General features: G+C 39.9%; 2 protein-coding genes across 2 annotated transcripts, besides 2 other annotated features; one reads left to right on the plus strand and one right to left on the minus strand.

Annotated features, from left to right (window-relative positions):
- Positions 1–85: 85 nt before the first annotated feature.
- On the minus strand, positions 86–11,511 carry CG33700 (uncharacterized protein). The gene is made up of 4 exons (NM_001031950.3): positions 11,281–11,511; positions 1,158–1,239; positions 421–953; positions 86–355 (listed from the first exon to the last, which is right to left on the minus strand). Exons 3-4 carry the CDS (start codon positions 796–798, stop codon positions 206–208), a joined length of 528 nt encoding a protein of 175 aa, NP_001027121.3. The 5' UTR covers positions 799–953; positions 1,158–1,239; positions 11,281–11,511; the 3' UTR covers positions 86–205.
- A 996-nt stretch (positions 11,512–12,507) lies between these two features.
- Positions 12,508–14,129: a mobile genetic element.
- A 904-nt stretch (positions 14,130–15,033) lies between these two features.
- On the plus strand, positions 15,034–17,353 carry Or67a (Odorant receptor 67a). The gene is made up of 5 exons (NM_079281.4): positions 15,034–15,135; positions 15,769–16,699; positions 16,765–16,966; positions 17,027–17,182; positions 17,248–17,353. Exons 2-5 carry the CDS (start codon positions 15,888–15,890, stop codon positions 17,299–17,301), a joined length of 1,224 nt encoding a protein of 407 aa, NP_524005.2. The 5' UTR covers positions 15,034–15,135; positions 15,769–15,887; the 3' UTR covers positions 17,302–17,353.
- A 2,421-nt stretch (positions 17,354–19,774) lies between these two features.
- Positions 19,775–21,187: part of a mobile genetic element that runs on past the window's edge.

Here is a 21,187-nt window from a genome sequence, read left to right on the forward strand (position 1 = left end):
AAAACACTTGAAAATTAATTATACAGACCGAAATGTGGAATGCAAATTTAAATATAAATTGAAATATGCACCGGCATAATTAGCTAAGCTTTTAATAGAACATTTGTTTATTCTTCAGCTATGGTTATATTGAGTGAATTAACAGGTTAGTATATTCTAGTTTAATAGTAATTTTAAATATGAAATTTCAATTTTCAACTTAATGTCAATCCGTTCTCTTTGCGTAAATCTTGATGGATGTTCGATATTCCTTGTCAAATGCCACTTTCACTCTTATCATGTAATCGCCATTCGGTATGGGCAGATCTTTCAAGTCGTTCTTCTTGTAGATAAACTCATTGATTATTAAATCGTGCTGTTTTTTCAATTTACTTATTACTTTTGATACTTTTTTTTTTAATGTTATCTTTTGATACTTACATCATATGGACAGGAGTGATTTATGTTGGATGCTTGCATAAATACCTTGTGCATCATATAGATCAATGGATGAGCTCGCGGATTCCGCATGTAGTAGCAAAAATCCAGGGTCTGGTTAAAGAGAAATGGTCGATATCCGTTCGATTTCTTGTACAATGCGACATTTATGTCCACGCTCTTGATTGGCACATTGTAAAGTTTCCAAACCATATAGAAGGCAGCCACGCCCCTTCGAATGAACTTCATCTCGCAGCGGCTGAAGTTCGTAATCGCGTTGTCAAATGACTCGCAAATCACATTTTGCAATTGAAAATCTCCAGCTACGAATATTGACCATAGTAAAGTCCAACAAATTCCAATTACAAGACCTCTCGCCATGCCTTGCTATTTTCAATTGAGGTAAAAACTATCGGCATACGTTTAGAGCGCCAATTAAAAATCAATTTTCAAAATTATTCGATTGAAAAAACACTTAAACACTTAAATAGCAATCTGCATTGTAATCATAAAATGTTATATATGTATAGATTATCCTGCAAATAAAAACAGGTCTAATAAGCGTAGCTATTTAGTTACATTTTCCAAATTGTTTATGATATTCTCATAGTTGAATGAAGCAAATAAAATTTTACCAATATGAGCTATGTATCTAAATGAAATCATTTTAAAACAACTTCCTTCGCGTATTTTGTCTTTTCGTAGTGCGAATAGTTGGTACAACAATTTTCTTGGCTTACCGCACATGACAACTCCGCAGGACATGACCGGCAAAACTTTGGCAATAAAATGCACGTGAAGTGGCACAGAAAATGGAGAAAGCTGCAAAACAATGTGCATTAGGTTGATATGTGCCACAGCAGCAGAAGTAACGTGACCCCAGGTATTGGGTCAATTTCAGGAACCACAAACAAAGTTGCTAAACTGCTACTATTTTCCCCATTTTCCCATACTAGAAAGCTTGAATTTGCACCATCCCGTTGATTTGTTTAGTTGTCTTGGGCAGCAAAACGCTTTGTTGCACTCACCAACTGACCTTGTTGGCCGCCAGGTTAATCAGGTAAACTTTTAATTAGACAAATTATAACTTCGCCCCCGGGCATCGGTAAACTTTGAGCGCCGTTCAAGTTTATTATTCATAACGGAAGCGGAAGTGGCAGCAAGGGTCGTGTCGCGTCGCGTTTATCTTCGCCTCAACTGCCTTAGCCAGAGTTATTTATTTTAATAAAGCCACAAGCGGCGGTACAAACTTTGGCCATTTTCCGGCGGCATAGCAACTGCAACTGCTACTGCTGCCTCATTATTAATCATTATTGCCTCCGGCCGGGCAATTTGTCGTCATGATTACGGCCATGGCCAGATTCTCCGGAAGAAAAGTTGCCACTTAACTGATCTTTTGTCCTTTGGACGAAGAAGTGATGCATTCGATTCGAATGGGTAACCATTTTGGAAATGACTACGAGGCACATAGAAAAAAATAGGTCTAAAATGTTTTTCAATGCATAAAAGGTACACGACAAATATATAAAGAATTCATAAGATAACTTACCTACATTTTTAAGAAATGAAAGAATTTAAAGAAAATTGCAAGTATGTGCTTATTTCGGTACGTGAACCCTAAGGCGAAGATTAGTTGCTTTGACAATTTGCCTGCTGATTGCTTGGACAATTGTCCTACAACTTCGATGCTCGATGGCTGCAAATTGACTTGCGTAGGCTTAAGGGATTACAACTGCCGACCCAGTTCATATATACATATATCGAGTGAAAAATTGTTTCAAAACTGTTTCTCATTTCGGCCATCCTGTGCCGACACACACATGCGTGTGCAATGCGGCGTATGCGCGATGTGCCATAAATTATGTTTCAAAATTTTTGCTATTGGAGCAAGGGTGAAATGTGCCAATAAATAACTCGATATGCCTGTCCAAATTGGGCACAAAGCACGATGGCCGTTATCCCAACTTAAAACGGAAACGGATATATAATTTCAGTAATTTTCGGGAGTGACCAAGTCGAACTCACATCCGGCTGGCGCTGTCCAAAAGAGGAAATTGCCAAAAAAAAAGAAAAGAAAATGAAGAAAAGCGGATGGAGAAAAACCATGCCAACTCCTGGCATTCTAAAGCTTTGGCAGTTGATCAGCATGTCCAAGTTTGTTTTTACTGGCGTGAAAAATGTAATATGGCCCCCCAAGTTTATGTGTGTGTTTTGGGGGCAAAGCAAAGGAATTTCTGCTCTACTGCATTGCTACCATGTGTGGCATATGCTTTTCAACATTTCTTTAAAAAGCCTTGAAAGTCGTTTATCTGAGGCACTGAGAATGTGATAAGATGTAGCTTAAGACGGGGTATGAAAAAACGGGTTAAGCTTTGTATTCATGATTTGTGATTTGGTACAAATGTCGCTTTTCTTAAGCAGAGGGTATCTGATATTCGAAAGGCCCGTTCTTGTATGTTTTTGATTGATTGTGTGCGCCTATGCCCATATTCATAGTGGCCAAGCAGTAATCTCAGAAGCAATTTCGGTTATTTAAAAGAATCCTAGTTGCCAAAACACTATCCATTTACATTTACTTTGGAGGTGGCTGCTCCTATCAATTTGGTTGAAATCGAAAGAGTTTCGTATTGGTGTTGGCACAGCATTTGCCTTGAATAAGGTTTTTTTTTTTACTATTCAACGTTTTTGGCAATGGCTTCCGCTCGATTTCATATTTCGATTTTTTTTCTTTTCTACATTTTTTCCATTTTTTGCGTCTCTGTGATAAGCCAGTAGACAATTTTGTTGTTGATGCGTTTGATACTCGAGGTTTTCATTTTGTCTAAAAGTTTTGTAACTATTTTCATTTTCATCTGTGCGGGGTCAATACATCGTGGCAACGTGCAGCGGTTATAAAATAAAATTTATTGTAGTTGACTGGATGTGTGTTGTGCACTGGAGTGCACTTTTTGATTTGGCAAATATGTTTTTTTTTTTTGGGGTATTTTTCCATTTTGGGGGACTGGTTGTTGTGGGCTTTCCGCTGATTGAATTGCCATGTTTCAGTCCCAACTCGGCAGTAGATGAATATTGATAAAGGTGTATCTAGACAAAGTCCTCGTCATCTATCGTGATCCCTATGAGGGTCTGGGATATTCGTGTATTTTTTTCCATCCTCTTAGCTTTGTTAATTTTGTTGTTTGGCAGACTCTCACTCGTTTCGGCCCCCACTGTTGTTCTCCACTTAAACGTGTTTCTGGCCCACACAAATCGTGCTCCTCGTTGTCCTGGCAGCCTAACATGTGGTCCTTTATTGTTTTTCCTTTTTTTTGTTCTACTTCATGAACAATTACGTTTTTTTTTTGGGCTTTCATAGCCATATTTTTGGTGGAGTATCGTTGAGTGTAAAAGTCTGTTTATCTGAGCATGTTAATTGACGCATTTTGATGGTGATTAGAGGAGGTCATAAAAAAATGAATCAGATTCCCATTTAGATGTGGCTAATAAAATGCAATAAACATTCGTTTAATCTCGAGTGGATTTGAACTCAGTGCTTTTCAGTTTATTTTGAAGTGGATTTCGTGGGGGCAATGGAAAATATGAAATCGGTACTCGAACATCTTTCATTGACAACAAGTGTCTTGACATGTTTTTCTGAAGGGCCGTTATATTCAGGCGAAGAAGGAGAAAAGTTTGAGACGCAGCTGAGACCCATGTTGCCAATATATATAAATACATATATCAACCAGCATACGAAACACTTGACAAACACGGGCAAACAAACATGACAGTCAGCCTGTGGAAGTGGAAAGAAGGCCATAATATATATAGAGGCTATGACATGAGGTTATACCATAAGGATTAGATGGCTGGTGGCTGTGAAGAACGAAGATGGCAACATTGGAAATTGACTCTCAATATATTGAAGTCGATTGTTACTCATTTCTTAGAATAGGTGGCTGAGAAATTGGCTTACTCAGGCTAAGAAATTGGATCCTTATGCTTGTCAGTTAATATTAAATGCCAACATATCAATGTATTTAGAGCTCAACTAGGCCAAGTCTCATTTAAGCAGCTAGAACTGAAGTCTAAAATTGTATAGGCTTATTAAATAGTAAACTCAGATTAAAATAAATGCTTGAATTACTATAAAAGAAATTGCTTAGAAACGTATAACATCCAGTTGTTTTAGGTGAGTAAAACGATATGAAATGAAATCGCTTCTTGGGTACAACACCAATTAAGTGCTTTCCTTTGCTTATTGAAGCATTCAAGGCTCCAATTAGTTTGAGATGCCTTGACCACAGTTTCAAACCACAATTTACTTATCTCCATCTTAAGCACCTCCCATTCCACCAATTTGTTCGGTGGCCAGTGACAAATGAGAGTGCAAAATACTTGTCGTTAAAACTAATTAAAACCATTTAATTGCCTTTAAGGACGAACGTGCGGATGTGAGCAATTTTAATTGCCCCAAGCACACGTACAGCGTTGCCTCCAATTAGGAAACTGGAATAATAAAAAATAAGAGTCCTGCTCGCCGTGTGTAAGTTCAACATTTGGCCACGTGACAAGCAGCACAAATCCGAAGGACCAGCACAAAAAAATGTCCCCCCAAAAAAAGGAGTCGCGCTGTGTGAGTCAATAAAAAGCCAAATGGCCATAAGAAATGGACGGCAAAGGAACTCGACTCAATGGGAAATGCCAAGGAACAAAGTATACATTCGGGCTTAATGTGCGTTAAAAGACGAAGCGGAGTGACTTTAAAGGAAATGCTAAAACCAAAACTTTCGGTTTGGTCAACTTTGGACGGCGGGTAGGGGCTTAAAAGCTATTGTTGTGAAATTAAATTCCAACTATGTGGGGCAGAATCTTGCAGGACGACGACAGACCAGACCAGACCAGGTAGAATCGTTGTTTTTTAGGGAAGGAGGTGGGCAAGGACGGGCAGAAAGCAGCTTTTGTTATTTTTACACTTCATTGCCGTGGAATTTACTTTGTGTGGCCCTTTGTTTCCGACGACTTGGGACGACGCACCGCAAAAACGCAGGCAAGCGTAAAGATAAAACTTGTGTCGACTTATTCCCTGAACCCTCCACATTTGACCCGGATCCCATTTGTTTTTCCTATGCATGGATGTGGTTGGGTGTTCCATACGATTGTCATAACGTTTTTGGGGGCGGCAAGAAAATGAAACAAATGAAAAGCTGTCACTGAACTGGAAAACCATCTACGTCTCGTTTCGTTTCATTTGGCTGTGCGGCAACAATTTCAGAATTTTATGCGCCACAAAGGCCAAATTTTTAATAATTCCCATCGTACGTACGCAAATGTTTGAAGGAGCGACGGGCGTGACAAGGACTCGATAAGGTTATCCAGGCCGAAAAGACTTTGGCCCACAAACTTTTTATCTTTATTGAATTTGCACCTTGGCAGGCATTTCAATGCTGCTGCTGATGATGATGATGATGGGCTTGTTGTTAAATATTTTGACATTTCCCTCTTCCGGTTTTTCCATCCTCCTTGTTTTTTTTCTTCTTATTTTGCTGGTGCCCATACCGGCCAAGTTTCCCCTTCAAAATGCTGACAACGTTTTCTCGCTTTATTATATTTATTTTGACAGCCACCGTATAGGGCCGTTATCCTCAGCGAATGCCGTCGAGTTTTTTGTGTGCACTTTATGAAGTTCGAGTGCTGTTTAAACTTTTCACTTTATGTCAGTTGCTTTTGGCTAACCCCAGAAGGCTGCTGATTAGTTAAAAGAGATTTATGCATGAGCATCCTGCCTCCATATTTGCACATTTACACACTGATAAGAAATCCTGCTAAGTACAACAAATGCTGAATAAAAGGTAAATGATCTCAATGCTGAGATATACTATTAAATCGTATTAAATACTTCTGTTCTAGTTTTTTTATCTATCTAAGTCAAGTCTTTTCTCGCTGTGCACAAATGAATGTTTGAAGTTTATTTTTATAACGCAACATGTGCTGCACGTGGCGTATGCGTAATTTCACGTTGCGTTCGGCTTTAAGCTTAAGCTTTAATCTGAAATCCAATCGGCAAGTTGGCGTGTAGTTCTCGTTGCTGCTGTTGCCTACGTGACGTATACGTGATGGGGACAAATGCTGCCGACGTTGATTTTTAACACATGTCCTGCCAGCATCCTTGTGGCAGTCCTGTCCGTCCGACCCCGTCTTCGTGTATCGCATTGCAGGCAGCAATTTAATTTGAAATTTAATGCCAACTTTGAAAGGCGTCGCGTGCCAGGAATACACACGACCAACACGACACGAAGACCAAGTATATTACATTATTTTCACTGTCGTCTCAAGTTTTGGCTAAAGTTTGCATGCTAATTAGGAGTCGGATGTTCAGAGAATCGGAGTAGTAGCTCATTTTGTGCGTGAAATTCATCAGATTTAAGTGCATTAACTGGCGAATTCAGCTGCAGGCGTCAGGCTGTCGCAAATAGTTGTGGCAAATGCCAAAAATGTTTCGAGACAGCGCAATTGTTTAGCGCGACGTGCTTAGAAAAATAAAGTTTATTAAAAGGGTGCGGCAAAAGGGGGGAAAAATCGAGCAAAGCATATGCGATGCGATGTGCCCGACAAACAGCGGAAAATGGCAAATTAAAAAAAAAGAGAAATAAAGGAAAAAATGGAAATATCCCTGGGGAGAGCGAATGAAAACATTCTGGCCATGATTAGACGGGCAGCTGTTGATGAATAGCTAAAGGATGTTGCGACTTGCATGGCTGATGACGGGTGGATACTGCTGCACAGGACAAACGACTGCGAGAACACAATCAATCAAAAATGGAGGCGGGGCCGGATGGCACTATGTCATCAATCTTGCAGGCAACTGTGCGTATGCGTAATGTGCGTCCAATGAGATGCGCGGCAGCGGTAATTAATCAGATGTGCGAAAGTTCAACCCACTCTGCAACTTACGCTTCACTTCCTTTTCGCACAGGTTCAATGACACTAATCGTCCTTAAATGACTAAACGCACTCGGCTGATTAAATTAACAACCGATTTATCTGAGCTTTCTATGGAAATTAAGGCTACAAGGCGCAGTTGTGTACAGTAAAAAAAATTTAATAAAGTAGTATTGAATAGAAATAGTTTATATAAGATTTGGGATAATTATTTATTTATAATCGATTTCATTATAATAAATTCGTTATCTTCGTTATACACAAATTGTAATCGTATTCAAGCTAGAATTTTCTCCCTGTGCAAGACAAAAATCTGCGCTTGGACCAACATGCAAATGAAAATTGCGTTCATAATTAAATGTGCATGGGAAAATGTGTAAAATGTGCAGGAAAATGCGGTTACGAAAAGATTCGAGGATGCGGCAACAATGTTGGTGGGGCGGCGGGATAAAAAGGAGCCGGAAAACAGGCGTCGTCATGTGAGCCATACAAAAGTCATCTCACAATGGCGCAGGAAGTGTTGCAGTGGGTAATGGAAAAACACATGACAGTGGAAATAGGGGGGGGGGGGGGACTCGAAACAATGGGGTAAGTGAATGGGGCAAGGAAAAGAGGAGGCTACTGAAAGCTGGGTAATTTCTGCAGTTGCACGATGACCCGCCAAGCAGAACAAAAGCCCACATGCTCCCCAGAGGAGATACTATAAAATCTTACTATATATATGTATGTAAATATGTGTGTGCCAAAGACAACATTGTTTTCGTACCCCGAAGAAACTGCAAGGATAGGTGGCACGAGAAGGGAAAGTGTTGCAATGAATGTCTCTAAAAATATGCACAACTTTTAACAGTTCCTGCCACTTCCGCTCCATCAGTGATGTTAGTACTATATTATGGGCCAAATTTAATTTACTACCCATGCAACAGGACATGCCGATGTTGATGTGCACGATTTAATAATTTCCTTGGCCAACTTTCTGTTGTGCAGTTGCAAAAAGAGAGAGAGAGAGAGATTCCTTCCGACCAAATGGCAGAAGTAAATTGATTTAAGTGCATGTCGCAGCATATTGCAGATGCTTTGGGTTCTAAACTTTTACACTGTCGACCCTTTGGACTGGCCCTAAATCATTTAACAAGCCACCATCCTCGTTTGTTGCTTATAAAATTTTGCTCGTAAAATTGTTTATGTGTCTGCAATGAGCGGAGCCGCTGCATCCTGCTGGTTGCTCCTGTTACTGTTCCTGTTCCGCTCCCCTGCTCCCCTACGCCTCGAATCCTCTGTTTTTCCGCAGCAGAAGCAGCTGCTGTTTCCGCCCCGGCATTGCACTCTAATCACATTTTGTGTGCTTCCCCCTTCCAACTTGTAATTGGTTTACTGCGCTACAGTGTCGAGCTTTTAATGAAGTTGCAGCCGAAGAGGAAAAGCAGGAAGGCGGAAAAGTGGATGGAAAAGCGTGTGGGTTTTAGGTGCGTGTGCGCAGCGGAGTGTGTGAGACACAAAGCTGAAGAAAAACCAAAAATAGAAAAAATCTAACAGTGCAGGGAAAATGATCAACAAATTGTTCGAGTTGCAGCTAATGGCTGAGCAATGTGTGGCAACCCAAAGTGAAATAGAGCAAGATATGGCGGAACTGGCAATGACATATATAGTGTTCCAATTTTGGGTCAAGTTTGCCAATGATGCGTAAAGCCGTTTAAGAAAGCCACAAAATAGATTTAAGCATATGTGATTTCTAAGTTCTTCTTGAAATTCGAAAATAAAACTAGATGATACGCATTGAATTAAATATGAATTGCCAGAGAGTTGTGTACCAAAATAATCAGAGACTTATAAGCCAAACTGAGATAATCAGTCGAAACTTTTCTAATCCAATGGCTTGCCAAGCAACCACAAGCAAATACAATTCACTGAGGATGCAACACAGCCCAAGGACAGATGGCGAAGTTTACTTTTGTTATCAATTTGGGTTACTGGCTAAGTACAAACAGCAATAAACATTTCCCCAAGCGTTGACTATTAGGGCAAAGATTTAGTACTTGTATGATTCTACCGCTTTGTGTATGCTGCTTGTATTTTCGCCATAATTTTGCCAGCTGGTCTGGTTACAAAAATACATATATGTATATATATATAAATATATAGATGTAGTAGAGCCCACACAACCTTGACACGCCTTCCAGAATGTTATGGCTAGCAGTTACAACACCCATAACACACACGCCCCTTTCTAACCCATAAACCCATTTCCCATCACCCATCTACCATTTTTGTTTTGGGTTTTTTGTTTCCTGGTTGCTGCTCTCTTTTCGGGCCGAAGTTTTGCGACATTGGCACTGGCGAATGATTTAAAACTTTTCTTGTTACTTTCGTCTTTAACAAGTTTTCCGGGAGCCACGGAAACTGGAGTCCGATCCGGAGCCATATAGCTATAGCTCCACTGAGATGGAGCAAGGCCACCCATGGGCACTATTTGCTGCCGGCAAAGTTGTAGGCAACAAATTAATTTAATGTCAGACACAAGACGCAAACTTGCCGGATTGCGGCATGCAACGCTCGCAATATTAGACTGGAGTTTATTCTACTTTCGCCATGTTTTCTTTTTGTTTGGCCATTTAAATGAAGTGCCGGTGACATAAATTCATTTAGGACAGGCGCTAAAACGGTAGCCAACTTTTATGGATGCCAACATCTAAGTATTGCCTGTCAACTAGTGGGTGTTGCTAAGACGAGGTGTGTTATAGGTAGTGACAGGTGGCATGGTGGCATAATGTCACTAAAGCATGCTTGTCAGCATTTTGCACGTCTTAAAAGTAAACTACGAACAACTTTTAAAGCAAATATTATTCCAGAATTAAATCGCAAAGTGTAGGATGTTTTTTGTTTTTTTTTGTTTAATGGTATTAATTTTCCGCCAGAAAAGCTTACCACCTACGAGTAATGCCAGCGAAAACCACCGACCATTTAGCAAGCTGAAACACTCCGATTCCGGAGTGGAATATACCGCACTTACACTGCCATTTGCTGGCATTACATTCATTATGAGGGCAGAACTTGTCCGGAACACCGAACTCCGACCGGGATAATTGCACTTGTCAGCATTTGTTTTACACTGACCAGCATATGACCCCCGAAGTTGGCAACCCACATTTTATACATATACACTTTATACGCTCGAGTTGAGAATGGCGCAACATAAATTGCCATTGTGTGCAATAAAGTGCAAATAAAATAAAGTGAAACTGGAAAAAGTTTACATTTTATGTATAAATATTGTATGTGTGTGGGTAGAAATCCTTCTCGCAATTCCCTTCGTATTTCGTGTTGTTGCACATTTATTGCACGCCATTTGAACGTTTTGCTGAATTATTGTAAACGTAAATTGAAAATGGCAAAGCGGGTAAAAAGAAGGCAAATAAATATCAAAGAATGTTGCACGGTTTCCTTATATTACTTGGCCTTTTTTTTGTTTTCGTTGGCCTGGTCAGTGCAGCGTAAAACAATGGCCAAACAATTGCATTACATTCTTCCAAACGGCTAGCCTTTCGGATGAGTGCCCAAAGCTGCTTTAAAATACCCGTTTAGTAAAAATATTTGTTCAAGACCAGCGACTTGGTCTAGACATTTGCATTTTCATTCAAATCAAAAGCAAATTTACCACACACAAAAGCCAAAAAATCCATTTTCGACCTTATGAAAAAAAAGGGTCTGAAAGTGATACAAATTGGGGTAGGTTAAATATTCCAACCCCCCCCCCCCCACCAGTAAGGGATTAATGTAAAATTTAAATATAGCCAGAGAGACACTCAAAAACTGGCAATAAAATGTAAATATTTTATAGATAAGTTTCGAATGAGAGTGAACCCTTTTTTTTGTCGTTGCCTGCGGTTGCGACCTTTGTTTGAGCCTTTTTTAACCTGATTTTGACAGGGCTAATGGACTTACACCATGTTGTTGTCTGCTCATTGTCGAATAAAATGGGTACTGTGGAATTCCAGGAGGCTTAGCGCTTCATCAAACTCAAAACCCGAAAAACACTGTGCTTCGTGGCTCAGGTCGCATTTAATTCAATTGAAAGGTGCACGAAATTACGTGATACGCAGATACGCAGGACAAAACGTCAAGCAAAAAGTCAAAGTGCTGCTGGCTCAATTTTGTGTCAACGACGTAGTTCAGGTAATTTCCGCAGAAAACTTTGGCAGCCATTTTGTCGCTGACATTTTATTTATGTACGCCCATAACTCAACTGTAAATGCTCACACACCAACGTGCCCACATCCGCACACACACACACACACTACCAAACACACATACACACACGCCCGCACACGGATACATTAGCTAGGACGAGGCAAGTGCTTCTAGTTTCCGTTTCCGGCGCAGAGTTGCCTGGCAGCCTTGCAAAATTAACAACAATGGCGGTGCTAAAGACGTCGCCTCATCTTCGCTGTGTGTGTGTGTATGCGTGTGTGTGCCGTGTGGCTTCTGTGGCTTTAAGTAGCAAAATGTGCCAGGTCACCTCAGGATGGGGGAAAAGGATCCCGGATCCCACACCATCCCTACGAATTTCCCACCATTTGGCTGCTTGATTTTCTTACACTTTTTAGCGCTGCTAGTTCGCCGTCATTTTACGGCGAGGTTTCCGTACGTGCAATGCATTACGACTTTTCCACTGAATGCGAGTGTGAATGCGAATGTGAGTGTGAATGTGAGTGCGCATATGAATGCGCATTGTAGTTTCGGTTAGCTAAGCGTTTAAGGTGCGGATGCTGCGATATCTGACTGGTTCTAAGCACTGGGGATTTATGGACACCTTTTTGTCCCCCAACTGGGGGCCAATTGAAATATCACGTCGGACGATGAATGTGAGCGTAATGAAGCGCTTAATGTGGTGCAAAATTGGGAAAGGGGTGCTAATCTAATCAAAAGCTAAGCATCGTGATTCTATTCTTAAAATGTAGAAAATCTTTTTCTCATTTTGTTTGTAACCTTTCTAGCTGTCAGTTAACATGTAACTTAAGTTTCGCCATTTAGAAAAATTTATTCAAATTGGTTTCCTAATAATATAAATGAAGTAAACTTAAGGAAATAACCAAAAAGGGTAAAAAATAAATTTAATTGAACAGGCTAATTGAATAAATTGACAAGCCTACACTTCAGTTTAAAAGTACTTTTTTTTTTTTTTTTTTTTTTTAATTTTTATTATTTATTGAATCTTCCCTTTGTGTTAAGAGACTAACAATAAGTGTTCAAATCTTAATCTAACTTAATTAACTTTCACTTAGTGATAGTTTTTTTTTTTTTCATTAATGCCCTAATAAGTTTATTGCTGGGCTGGGAGGTCGTTGCGGTGCAGCCGGCTTTGACTGCATACTCGGATTAGTTTTCTTGCGAGGGGATTTGTATGGGTGGTCAGCTTTTCGTTATACTTCGTTTTTTTCTCAGCTATTACTTCGATTACTAATTTGATTTTTAGGTCTCTGTGTATGTTTTCGTTCCGAAGGTACCACGGCGCTCCAGTGATAATTCTCAGAATTCTTGACTGTGCTCGCTGAATAATGTCTATGTTACTTCTGGATGCGTTGCCCCACAGCTCGGAGCCATAAGTCCAGATAGGTTTTAAGACGGAGTTGTATAGAAGAGCTTTGAACTCCAGACTAAGTGGAGAGCGAGCATTTATGAGCCAGTGGAGGTTCCTTGCTTTAAGTTTAAGATGTTTCGATTTGGCTTCTATATGTTTGCGCCAAGTGAGCCGCCTGTCCAGATGAACTCCCAGATATGTTACCTCGTCGGCTTGTGGAATGCATATGTTATTCAAGACCAGTGGTGGGCATGTTTGTTTGTTTAAGGTAAAGGTAACCTGCTTGCATTTTTGAACATTTATTGAAATTCTCCAGTCGGCAAGCCATCGTTCTACAGATGTTAAGTGTCGGGATAGGAGTGCCGTGGCTTTTATTGGGCATTTCGAGCGACTGAGTATCGCGGTATCATCAGCGAACGTGGAGGTTGTTAGATTGTAGTCTATGGGGAAATCCGCCGTATACAGGGTGTATAAGATTGGACCCAGTACACTGCCTTGCGGCACTCCAGCTTCGATTGCGCAATCGCGTGAAGTGCTTGTATCGCATCTTATTGCAAACACTCTGTTATATAGGTATGACTTCAGTAGCTTATGTGTGTTTTGGGGCAACAGCTTGATTATTTTAAACAAAAGTCCATCGAGCCACACTCTGTCAAATGCCTGCGCGACGTCTAGAAAAATGGCTGTGCAGTATTCTCGATGTTCAAAAGCAGTACGAATTTCTGACGTGATTCGGTTGACCTGTTCGATGGTTCCATGTTTTTCTCTAAAGCCAAATTGATGTGTTGGAAGTGTGTTGTTTATTCTAAGATGAGGGCTAATCCGAAGGAGTAGCATTTTTTCAAACAGCTTTGAAAGACATGTTAGTAAGCTTATCGGTCTATATGATGATGGCTGCGTTTTATCTTTTCCTGGCTTTGGAATCATTACTATGGTCGACTTTTTCCATTTTTGAGGGAAGTATCCAAGCTTGGCGATTGCGTTGAACAACAGGCAGATGTGAAGAATAGCACACTTTGGGAGTTCAATGAGCATTCTTGGAGTTATTAGGTCGTAGCCAGGCGATTTTCTTGGGTTCAGTTGCTCTTTGATAACCTTTGCTAGTTCACATGGTCGGAATTCAAAGGGTTCTTGAGGATCTAGATTGGCTGCTATTAAAGGAGGGAGAATAAATGTGTTGGTAGAGGGATTTGGTCGGAATACATTTTGTAAAGTACTTTTACTCATCAAACAAATTTAGTTTATAAAATATTAATTTCTCACATTTTAATGTTGCTAAGTTCCTGGAAAATCAAAAATATGCAAAAAGAGATTTAATAACTATAATTTCCTGTAAGCTGACTAAATGTATGTATATCTGAAATATCAACATGAAATCATTCGGTGAATTGGCTCGCAAATTCAGTACCACACGCCACTTCCGCAAATGAATGGAAAACATCATTTCGCTAATTAGCAGTGATAATCCCAGGAAACGTATAACAAAGGTTTTAAATAAATTTTATTCCAGCCATTTCGCCGCGGCAGCGGTCACCCAATGCCATTTCAAATGGCAAAGATACATTTTCCATTGTCATATTTTCGACCATTTTCCATTTCCATTTTCGGTACCATTTTCATTTGCCAACCACTCCGTTTCTATGGCAGCCCGTGTGCATGGAATGCATTTTAAAATGTCAATCCAATGAATGTTTTATTTGTGACGATGCAGTGGCAGCAAGCATCAATTTATGTGGGTTCGATATGGGGATAATGGTAGCTGGCATTTTATTTAATTCGCACGACTGCATACGATTTATGAATGTGAAAAGTTTTGCGGCGCGGGGCCAGCGCATCTAGTTGTATCTTTAGGTTTTACTTTTATCCGATTGAATAGAACCGAAACTTGTTCCGCAAGTTCAAGCCCGCTGATAGCGACAGCAATTTGCATCTTCACTTTCAACGCTCCACCAACGTCTCTCATTTACCATATATACATCCATATATATCTGTACATATATATTGGGTTTCCCTCCTCTTTTCTTTTTATAGAATGATGGCAATGAACTTCGGCGCAATGCAGAGTCGAGAACCCCAACTTACTTCATCTGTATCTATCAGTTGCCCAGTTGCCTTAGAGCTGTCAAACTTGTTTTGCTCGCCAATGAAACCGAAATGAAGCTTGTTTCGGTTCGTATTCAGTTTCGGATTCGATTTCGTTCTTGATGCCTCTCCTTGTGGTACATGTTGTATGCTACATGCATGCTATCCAATCTTAGCCAAAAGACATTTGCTGACCTTTCGGATATGAAACAATAATGTAACGCTCTTAAAGCAAGTATCTACCGATATTGTGTCCTTCAGACCAAATGCATATAAATGAGCAAAGGACCCTTAAGGATCTGAGACGAGCTCGTTTTCGTCGTCATAGAGCACTGGAAAAAATTCGGCCTACATATAATGCGTACATTTGCGATTCTGAATAGGCCTAGAAATACTTTACCCATTTTAAATTTTACTATAACTATATACGTAGTTAGCAAGTGTATTTTGGAAAGTGGGTCGTAGGTTGTATAAATATATAAGATACCTAGCAATTGAGGTAATTGATGTATGTGGTCGACCAACAATTACTGGCCTTTGTTTTGCCACTAAAGTAGTCACCTGTAATAGTTATTAATATTAATGGAAAATACTTACACAATAGTTATTACTATGAGGCTAAATTTATCAAAAACATAATATTATATGAAGAATAAAAATTTTTTAAGTACCTGATGTAATTTATTCACTTTGAATAAGTACTACAACAAATTTTCTATATCCCGATCCTAAATTTCATTTGTAAATTCGTTCGGTGTAAACTTTTCAAGGTCGTGAAAATATTGCGGTTTCTGCATTGCATTGGGCCTATAAGAACCCAAATTTCTTTCCTGTATCAATCAGTGTTTATTCAAACCATATTGAAAGTGTAAAAATTCTATTCTGAAAAATGGATAACGTCGCGGAAATGCCTGAAGAAAAGTATGTCGAAGTCGATGATTTTTTGAGGCTAGCTGTGAAATTCTACAATACTTTGGGCATTGATCCCTATGAAACTGGACGAAAACGAACTATTTGGTTTCAAATATATTTCGCATTGAATATGTTTAATATGGTGTTTAGTTTTTATGCCGAGGTAGCGACTCTGGTGGACAGGTTACGCGATAATGAAAATTTTCTCGAGAGCTGCATCTTACTGAGCTACGTGTCCTTTGTGGTCATGGGCCTCTCCAAGATAGGTGCTGTAATGAAAAAAAAGCCAAAAATGACAGCTTTGGTCAGGCAATTGGAGACCTGCTTTCCGTCGCCAAGTGCAAAGGTTCAAGAGGAATATGCTGTGAAGTCCTGGCTGAAACGCTGCCATATATACACAAAGGGATTTGGTGGTCTCTTCATGATCATGTATTTCGCTCACGCTCTGATTCCCTTATTCATATACTTCATTCAAAGAGTGCTGCTCCACTATCCGGATGCCAAGCAGATTATGCCGTTTTACCAACTCGAACCTTGGGAATTTCGCGACTCCTGGTTGTTTTATCCAAGCTATTTTCACCAGTCGTCGGCCGGATATACGGCTACATGTGGATCCATTGCCGGTGACCTAATGATCTTCGCTGTGGTCCTGCAGGTCATCATGCACTACGAAAGACTGGCCAAGGTTCTTAGGGAGTTTAAGATTCAAGCCCATAACGCACCCAATGGAGCTAAGGAGGATATAAGGAAGTTGCAGTCCCTAGTCGCCAATCACATTGATATACTTCGGTTGGTTGATAAAAAATATATATATATTAATTGATTATTCATAAATTAAAGTATTAAACTTTCAGACTCACTGATCTGATGAACGAGGTCTTTGGAATTCCCTTGTTGCTAAACTTTATTGCATCTGCGCTGCTGGTCTGCCTGGTGGGAGTTCAATTAACCATCGCTTTAAGTCCAGAGTATTTTTGCAAGCAGATGCTATTTCTGATTTCCGTACTGCTTGAGGTCTATCTCCTTTGCTCCTTCAGCCAGAGGTTAATAGATGCTGTATGTTAAAAATATCTATTCTATAAAAAAAAAATATTACTAACCCATAATTTTTTTTAGAGCGAAAACGTGGGCCATGCGGCATACGATATGGATTGGTTAGGTTCCGACAAACGATTCAAGAAAATTTTAATTTTTATATCTATGCGATCCCAGAAGCCAGTTTGCCTTAAAGCCACAGTTGTCTTGGACTTATCCATGCCAACTATGAGCATCGTAAGTAGCCGATATTATAGCTAGTATCCAATGGTATATATTTATATATTTCTGACGCATTTCAGTTTCTTGGTATGTCGTATAAGTTTTTCTGCGCTGTGAGGACTATGTATCAATAAATGCTGATATGTATTACTTGGCATATAAAAATTATGTAATCACGTAATATTCAAAAGTAGAACGCATTAATCAAGTAGAGCCAATAAAAAAAAGGGAGAAAAATTCAATATATCGCATTGAAAATATTTCAAAAACATAATACAAACTATTGTTACCAGAATCTCTTCGCAGTGTACATGGCTGGCATCAAGGAGATACATGGAAAACAATCAAGTGCCTGGCGAAAAGAGCACAGCCGCCTGAGGAAAAGCGGAAAAGCGGGCAGACAAAAGATGGCCCAAGGATTCTTACATAGTACATACTTCTTACCCCTCCCCTCCCGCCCATTCACTCGTTCAGTCATTCATTCTCGCATTCATTCGGTTGCCTGGAAATGTCGCTTTGCATGTGTGAGTCCCTATATCTCCACTGGGCCACAGGGCGTATACGTAATGCTGCCGCCATGGCGGCTTTTGTTCAACATGACAAAGACATGACAGCGACAGCAGCACGCTAGAAGTACAACAACCACGAAATGGCGTTCTTTGTAATGCTTTTAATGCTTTCAAAATTCTCCATGGATTGATTTATGGACAAGGAGGATTGGCCAGGAACAGGACTTAAGACCAGGCAGTGTCAAATCAACGGCCAGCTTTAGAGGTCACAAAGATGAGCTCGGCTCGGGGATTACTGTTGCAGGAACTTATGAAGAAATATGTATCTTCTTTACGGCTTTAAATTTATTGAACTTGCTAGATAAATGTCGCCAACTCACTTCTGACTGTGCCATTTATTAGACCGACTGACAACTAAGGCAATCCATTGTCACCAGACAGAGCATTCATCAATTTCACTTACTTTCGCATTTTGATGGAAAACTGGCAGACAGTGGAAAATCAACTTTAGGCGGAAGGCGAAAAACTCAATGGCCTTGGGTGGATAAACATTGTCTACTCCTTTGCTTTGTTTTGCTTTCATCGAAAGTTCTGAGCTGTAGCTGATTTGCATATAGAAAACTTGTTAATAATGCCAACCCAGATGGGATGGATAATGGAACCATTCACTAAAAGCAACAACTTTTCCAACCAGCTTAGATGAAAGTTTTGTGATTGAGTTTTTGACAGTTTCTGGAAGGGATTCCCCGCCACGCCTTCCCCCCCTCGAAAAAAAGGTGTTTTCTCTAAGCTTGTTTTGATTTTTCGTTTATTGTTTTTGCTCAGCTGCCTCGGAAAAGTTTTCAGCTGCTAATTGCTTCAGCTCATAATTATAACAAATGCAAATGAATGTTGCGTAAATTTTCCCCACTGACCGCAGGCACATCCTTCCGCCAAAATATTTTGTAAATTTATGCAAATGACAGTGTGCGTTAGAATTCATGACTAATTAGCCCTCGAAAGTTAAATGGAAACACAAAGTATTTGGCATTAATTTATGTTGGAATTCAAATTTTTGTGACGCCTGACAGTTTTTTGCTTTTGATGCTGACGCGATTTGCATAAACAAATGCAAACGAATGCCAAATCAACGGCCACCACCAAGGAGGGCCACGACTGCCACGCCCACCTGCTGTTCAGGAAAAGTTTAGCCATTCAACTTTGGCCATGCAGAAGGCATTCAACATTTATTCAGATGTTGCTCTTGAATGCAACAATGTAGGGAAACTTTTAGGACAGCATTTCGCATGCGAATAGCAAAAATGTTGAGTGCAATACACAATGCCAAAAAGGAAACTTGAGAAGCAAACTAAGTAAAAAATGTTGTTGGAATATTTCAGTGCACTTTTTTTTACAGTAATTTAATTGCTTGCGATAAACACTTGCATTTCACTTATATAAATCCATTTAAATTATTTTAAATATTTCCCGGTTAGTTTCAATTAATGTGGTCTGTTTCACATCGATTTGGTCAACACTTAAATGCGCGCTGCACTGGACATTTCCAGATGAAAACAGTATGAATTTAACGCTTGGGCCACTTTGTGGCTTGAATAATTACAAATAACAATTGTTTTTTCCGCCGTACATAATTAATTGAAATGTAATGTTTTGGTTAAGTGGACTAAAGGGTATAGCAAGAGTTTCGTGGGATAACGAAATAACCGATTTAAATAAATGTTATAGTATGATTCTTGGATTTTAATTCTGTATTTATAGAGTAACTCCATATGGAAGATTCCAAATATAAATAAATTAATTGGTTTGTTCTCACTAGCACCTATTTAAATTCCACAAATTAGTCCTTAAATCGCTGTCTGAATGGAATTTTGCTCTTTCAGATTTTCGACAGCGCCCACTTTGAAATGAAATGTTCAAAATGCTGGTGTCCCTCGATTTTCACCGAAAATCAAAGGAAGCTCGCGCTGCGTTGCGAGCGGCAACAAAATGTGCGTATTTCGAACTGTTGTCGCTGTTGACGTGGTTGCAATTAGTCTCGCAATGCGGTTCAATTAGGGGAGTGACCGCCCCCGAGCACTGTGGGCGTGGTCCGATGCCCTGTAGTATGTGCCTATGCAATATTAAGAACAATTAAATAAAATAGCATATTAACTTATGGCAGCACTTTGTTGCTATGTTTATGTTTATGTTTATGCACGCAGTTAGGCCAGGGCGGATGTAACATGATCGCCCACTCGAAGGCAAAAAGTATAAGTGCATGGTCAGCATTCACACGCCGACCAAATACATATTACATACGTACATACATATCTCGCTCTCCCGATAAGCCTAGATATATAAGATATACATAAGAACGCCGCTCCGCTGCTGGCGTACCCGGCAGCGCAGCTACGCGGATTAGCCTAAGTCCAAATATATAAAAAACTGTAAAATCGGAGAGACTCTGTAGACGTTGAGCTGACAGAACCATTTCTGCCTACTCTAAAATCAAAAGAAGAAATTGAATAAATATATGTCAGCCCGACGGCTGCCTTCAACTTAAAACGGACTTGTGTTCTTAATTGGAGTTCATCATTACATGGCGACCGTGACAGTCGTCCAACGCTGGACGAATTGACCAAAGCTGGTGAAAACAAAGGAACAAAGGAACACTGGACTGGAAGAAGACTGGACTAATTAAATGGAACTGCAAAAACCAAGGAAAAATCTGAGTGAGTAGAGTTCTATTGAGTATGGGCAAACACCGTGGCGGTTTGAAAACTAAGCTGAATAAACGTATAGCCCACGTAAGGTGGCTAATATACGGTCAGCAAACGCCACCGGTTTGGTCGAAAGCTCTAAAGCTACATGCAGAGCTAGACCACTTGTTGCAATATCAGCAAGAATTAAAGACCCATAAGCTCGAGAAAACTCACTCAGATAATATTAAAAATATACCCACAATTAATGAAGTTCCAAAATACCAGGCATGTCCAGCACCAGCACCAGCATTAACAAAACCAAAGAAGTCCTGCCCCCCTGGCTGCGAAGGAATCTGGAGTCCCCACTGCCTGGGGACTTGTGAGCGACCATCGACGTCTTCAGCGGCGAAGAAATAGACAGCAGCGAGGGAGTGTCAGCGTGCCACCCCCGGCGACGCCCAGCTGACACCCAACAAATAGACAGCAGCGAGGGAGTGTCAGCGTGCCACCCCCGGCGACGCCCAGCTGACACCTGATGAGCATCATCAACAGCAGAATATAATAATAAATATATATAAATATAAAGTAAATATAAAATATATATAGATAAGAAAAATTGTAAGAAATATTGTAAAACGGAGCATATACTATTATGCCCTGTTAACCCAATATGGCCCGTGAAGCCATAGCTAGAATCAGGCAGGCAACAATGTAAAATACAATTTTTTTTTACTCTTGCGAACATTGAAAGATTTTATAAATAGATAATTCCAAACATAAATGTCTATAGAGACAAATGAAATAAGTAAAACTGAAAATAAAAGTATATA

Source organism: Drosophila melanogaster, chromosome 3L (genome assembly GCF_000001215.4).
Source record: "Drosophila melanogaster chromosome 3L".
NCBI classification, from domain to species: Eukaryota; Metazoa; Arthropoda; class Insecta; order Diptera; family Drosophilidae; genus Drosophila; species Drosophila melanogaster.

Coding starts and splice junctions, on each gene's coding strand:
- CG33700 (NM_001031950.3), bottom strand. CDS start 798: ATGGCGAGAGGTCTTGTAATTGGAATTTGTTGGACTTTACTATGGTCA. Junction 356..420: donor ATCACTCCTGTCCATATGAT/GTAAGTATCAAA, acceptor TTGAAAAAACAG/CACGATTTAATAATCAATGA.
- Or67a (NM_079281.4), top strand. CDS start 15,888: ATGGATAACGTCGCGGAAATGCCTGAAGAAAAGTATGTCGAAGTCGAT. Junction 16,967..17,026: donor GCCAGAGGTTAATAGATGCT/GTATGTTAAAAA, acceptor AATTTTTTTTAG/AGCGAAAACGTGGGCCATGC. Junction 17,183..17,247: donor CCATGCCAACTATGAGCATC/GTAAGTAGCCGA, acceptor GACGCATTTCAG/TTTCTTGGTATGTCGTATAA.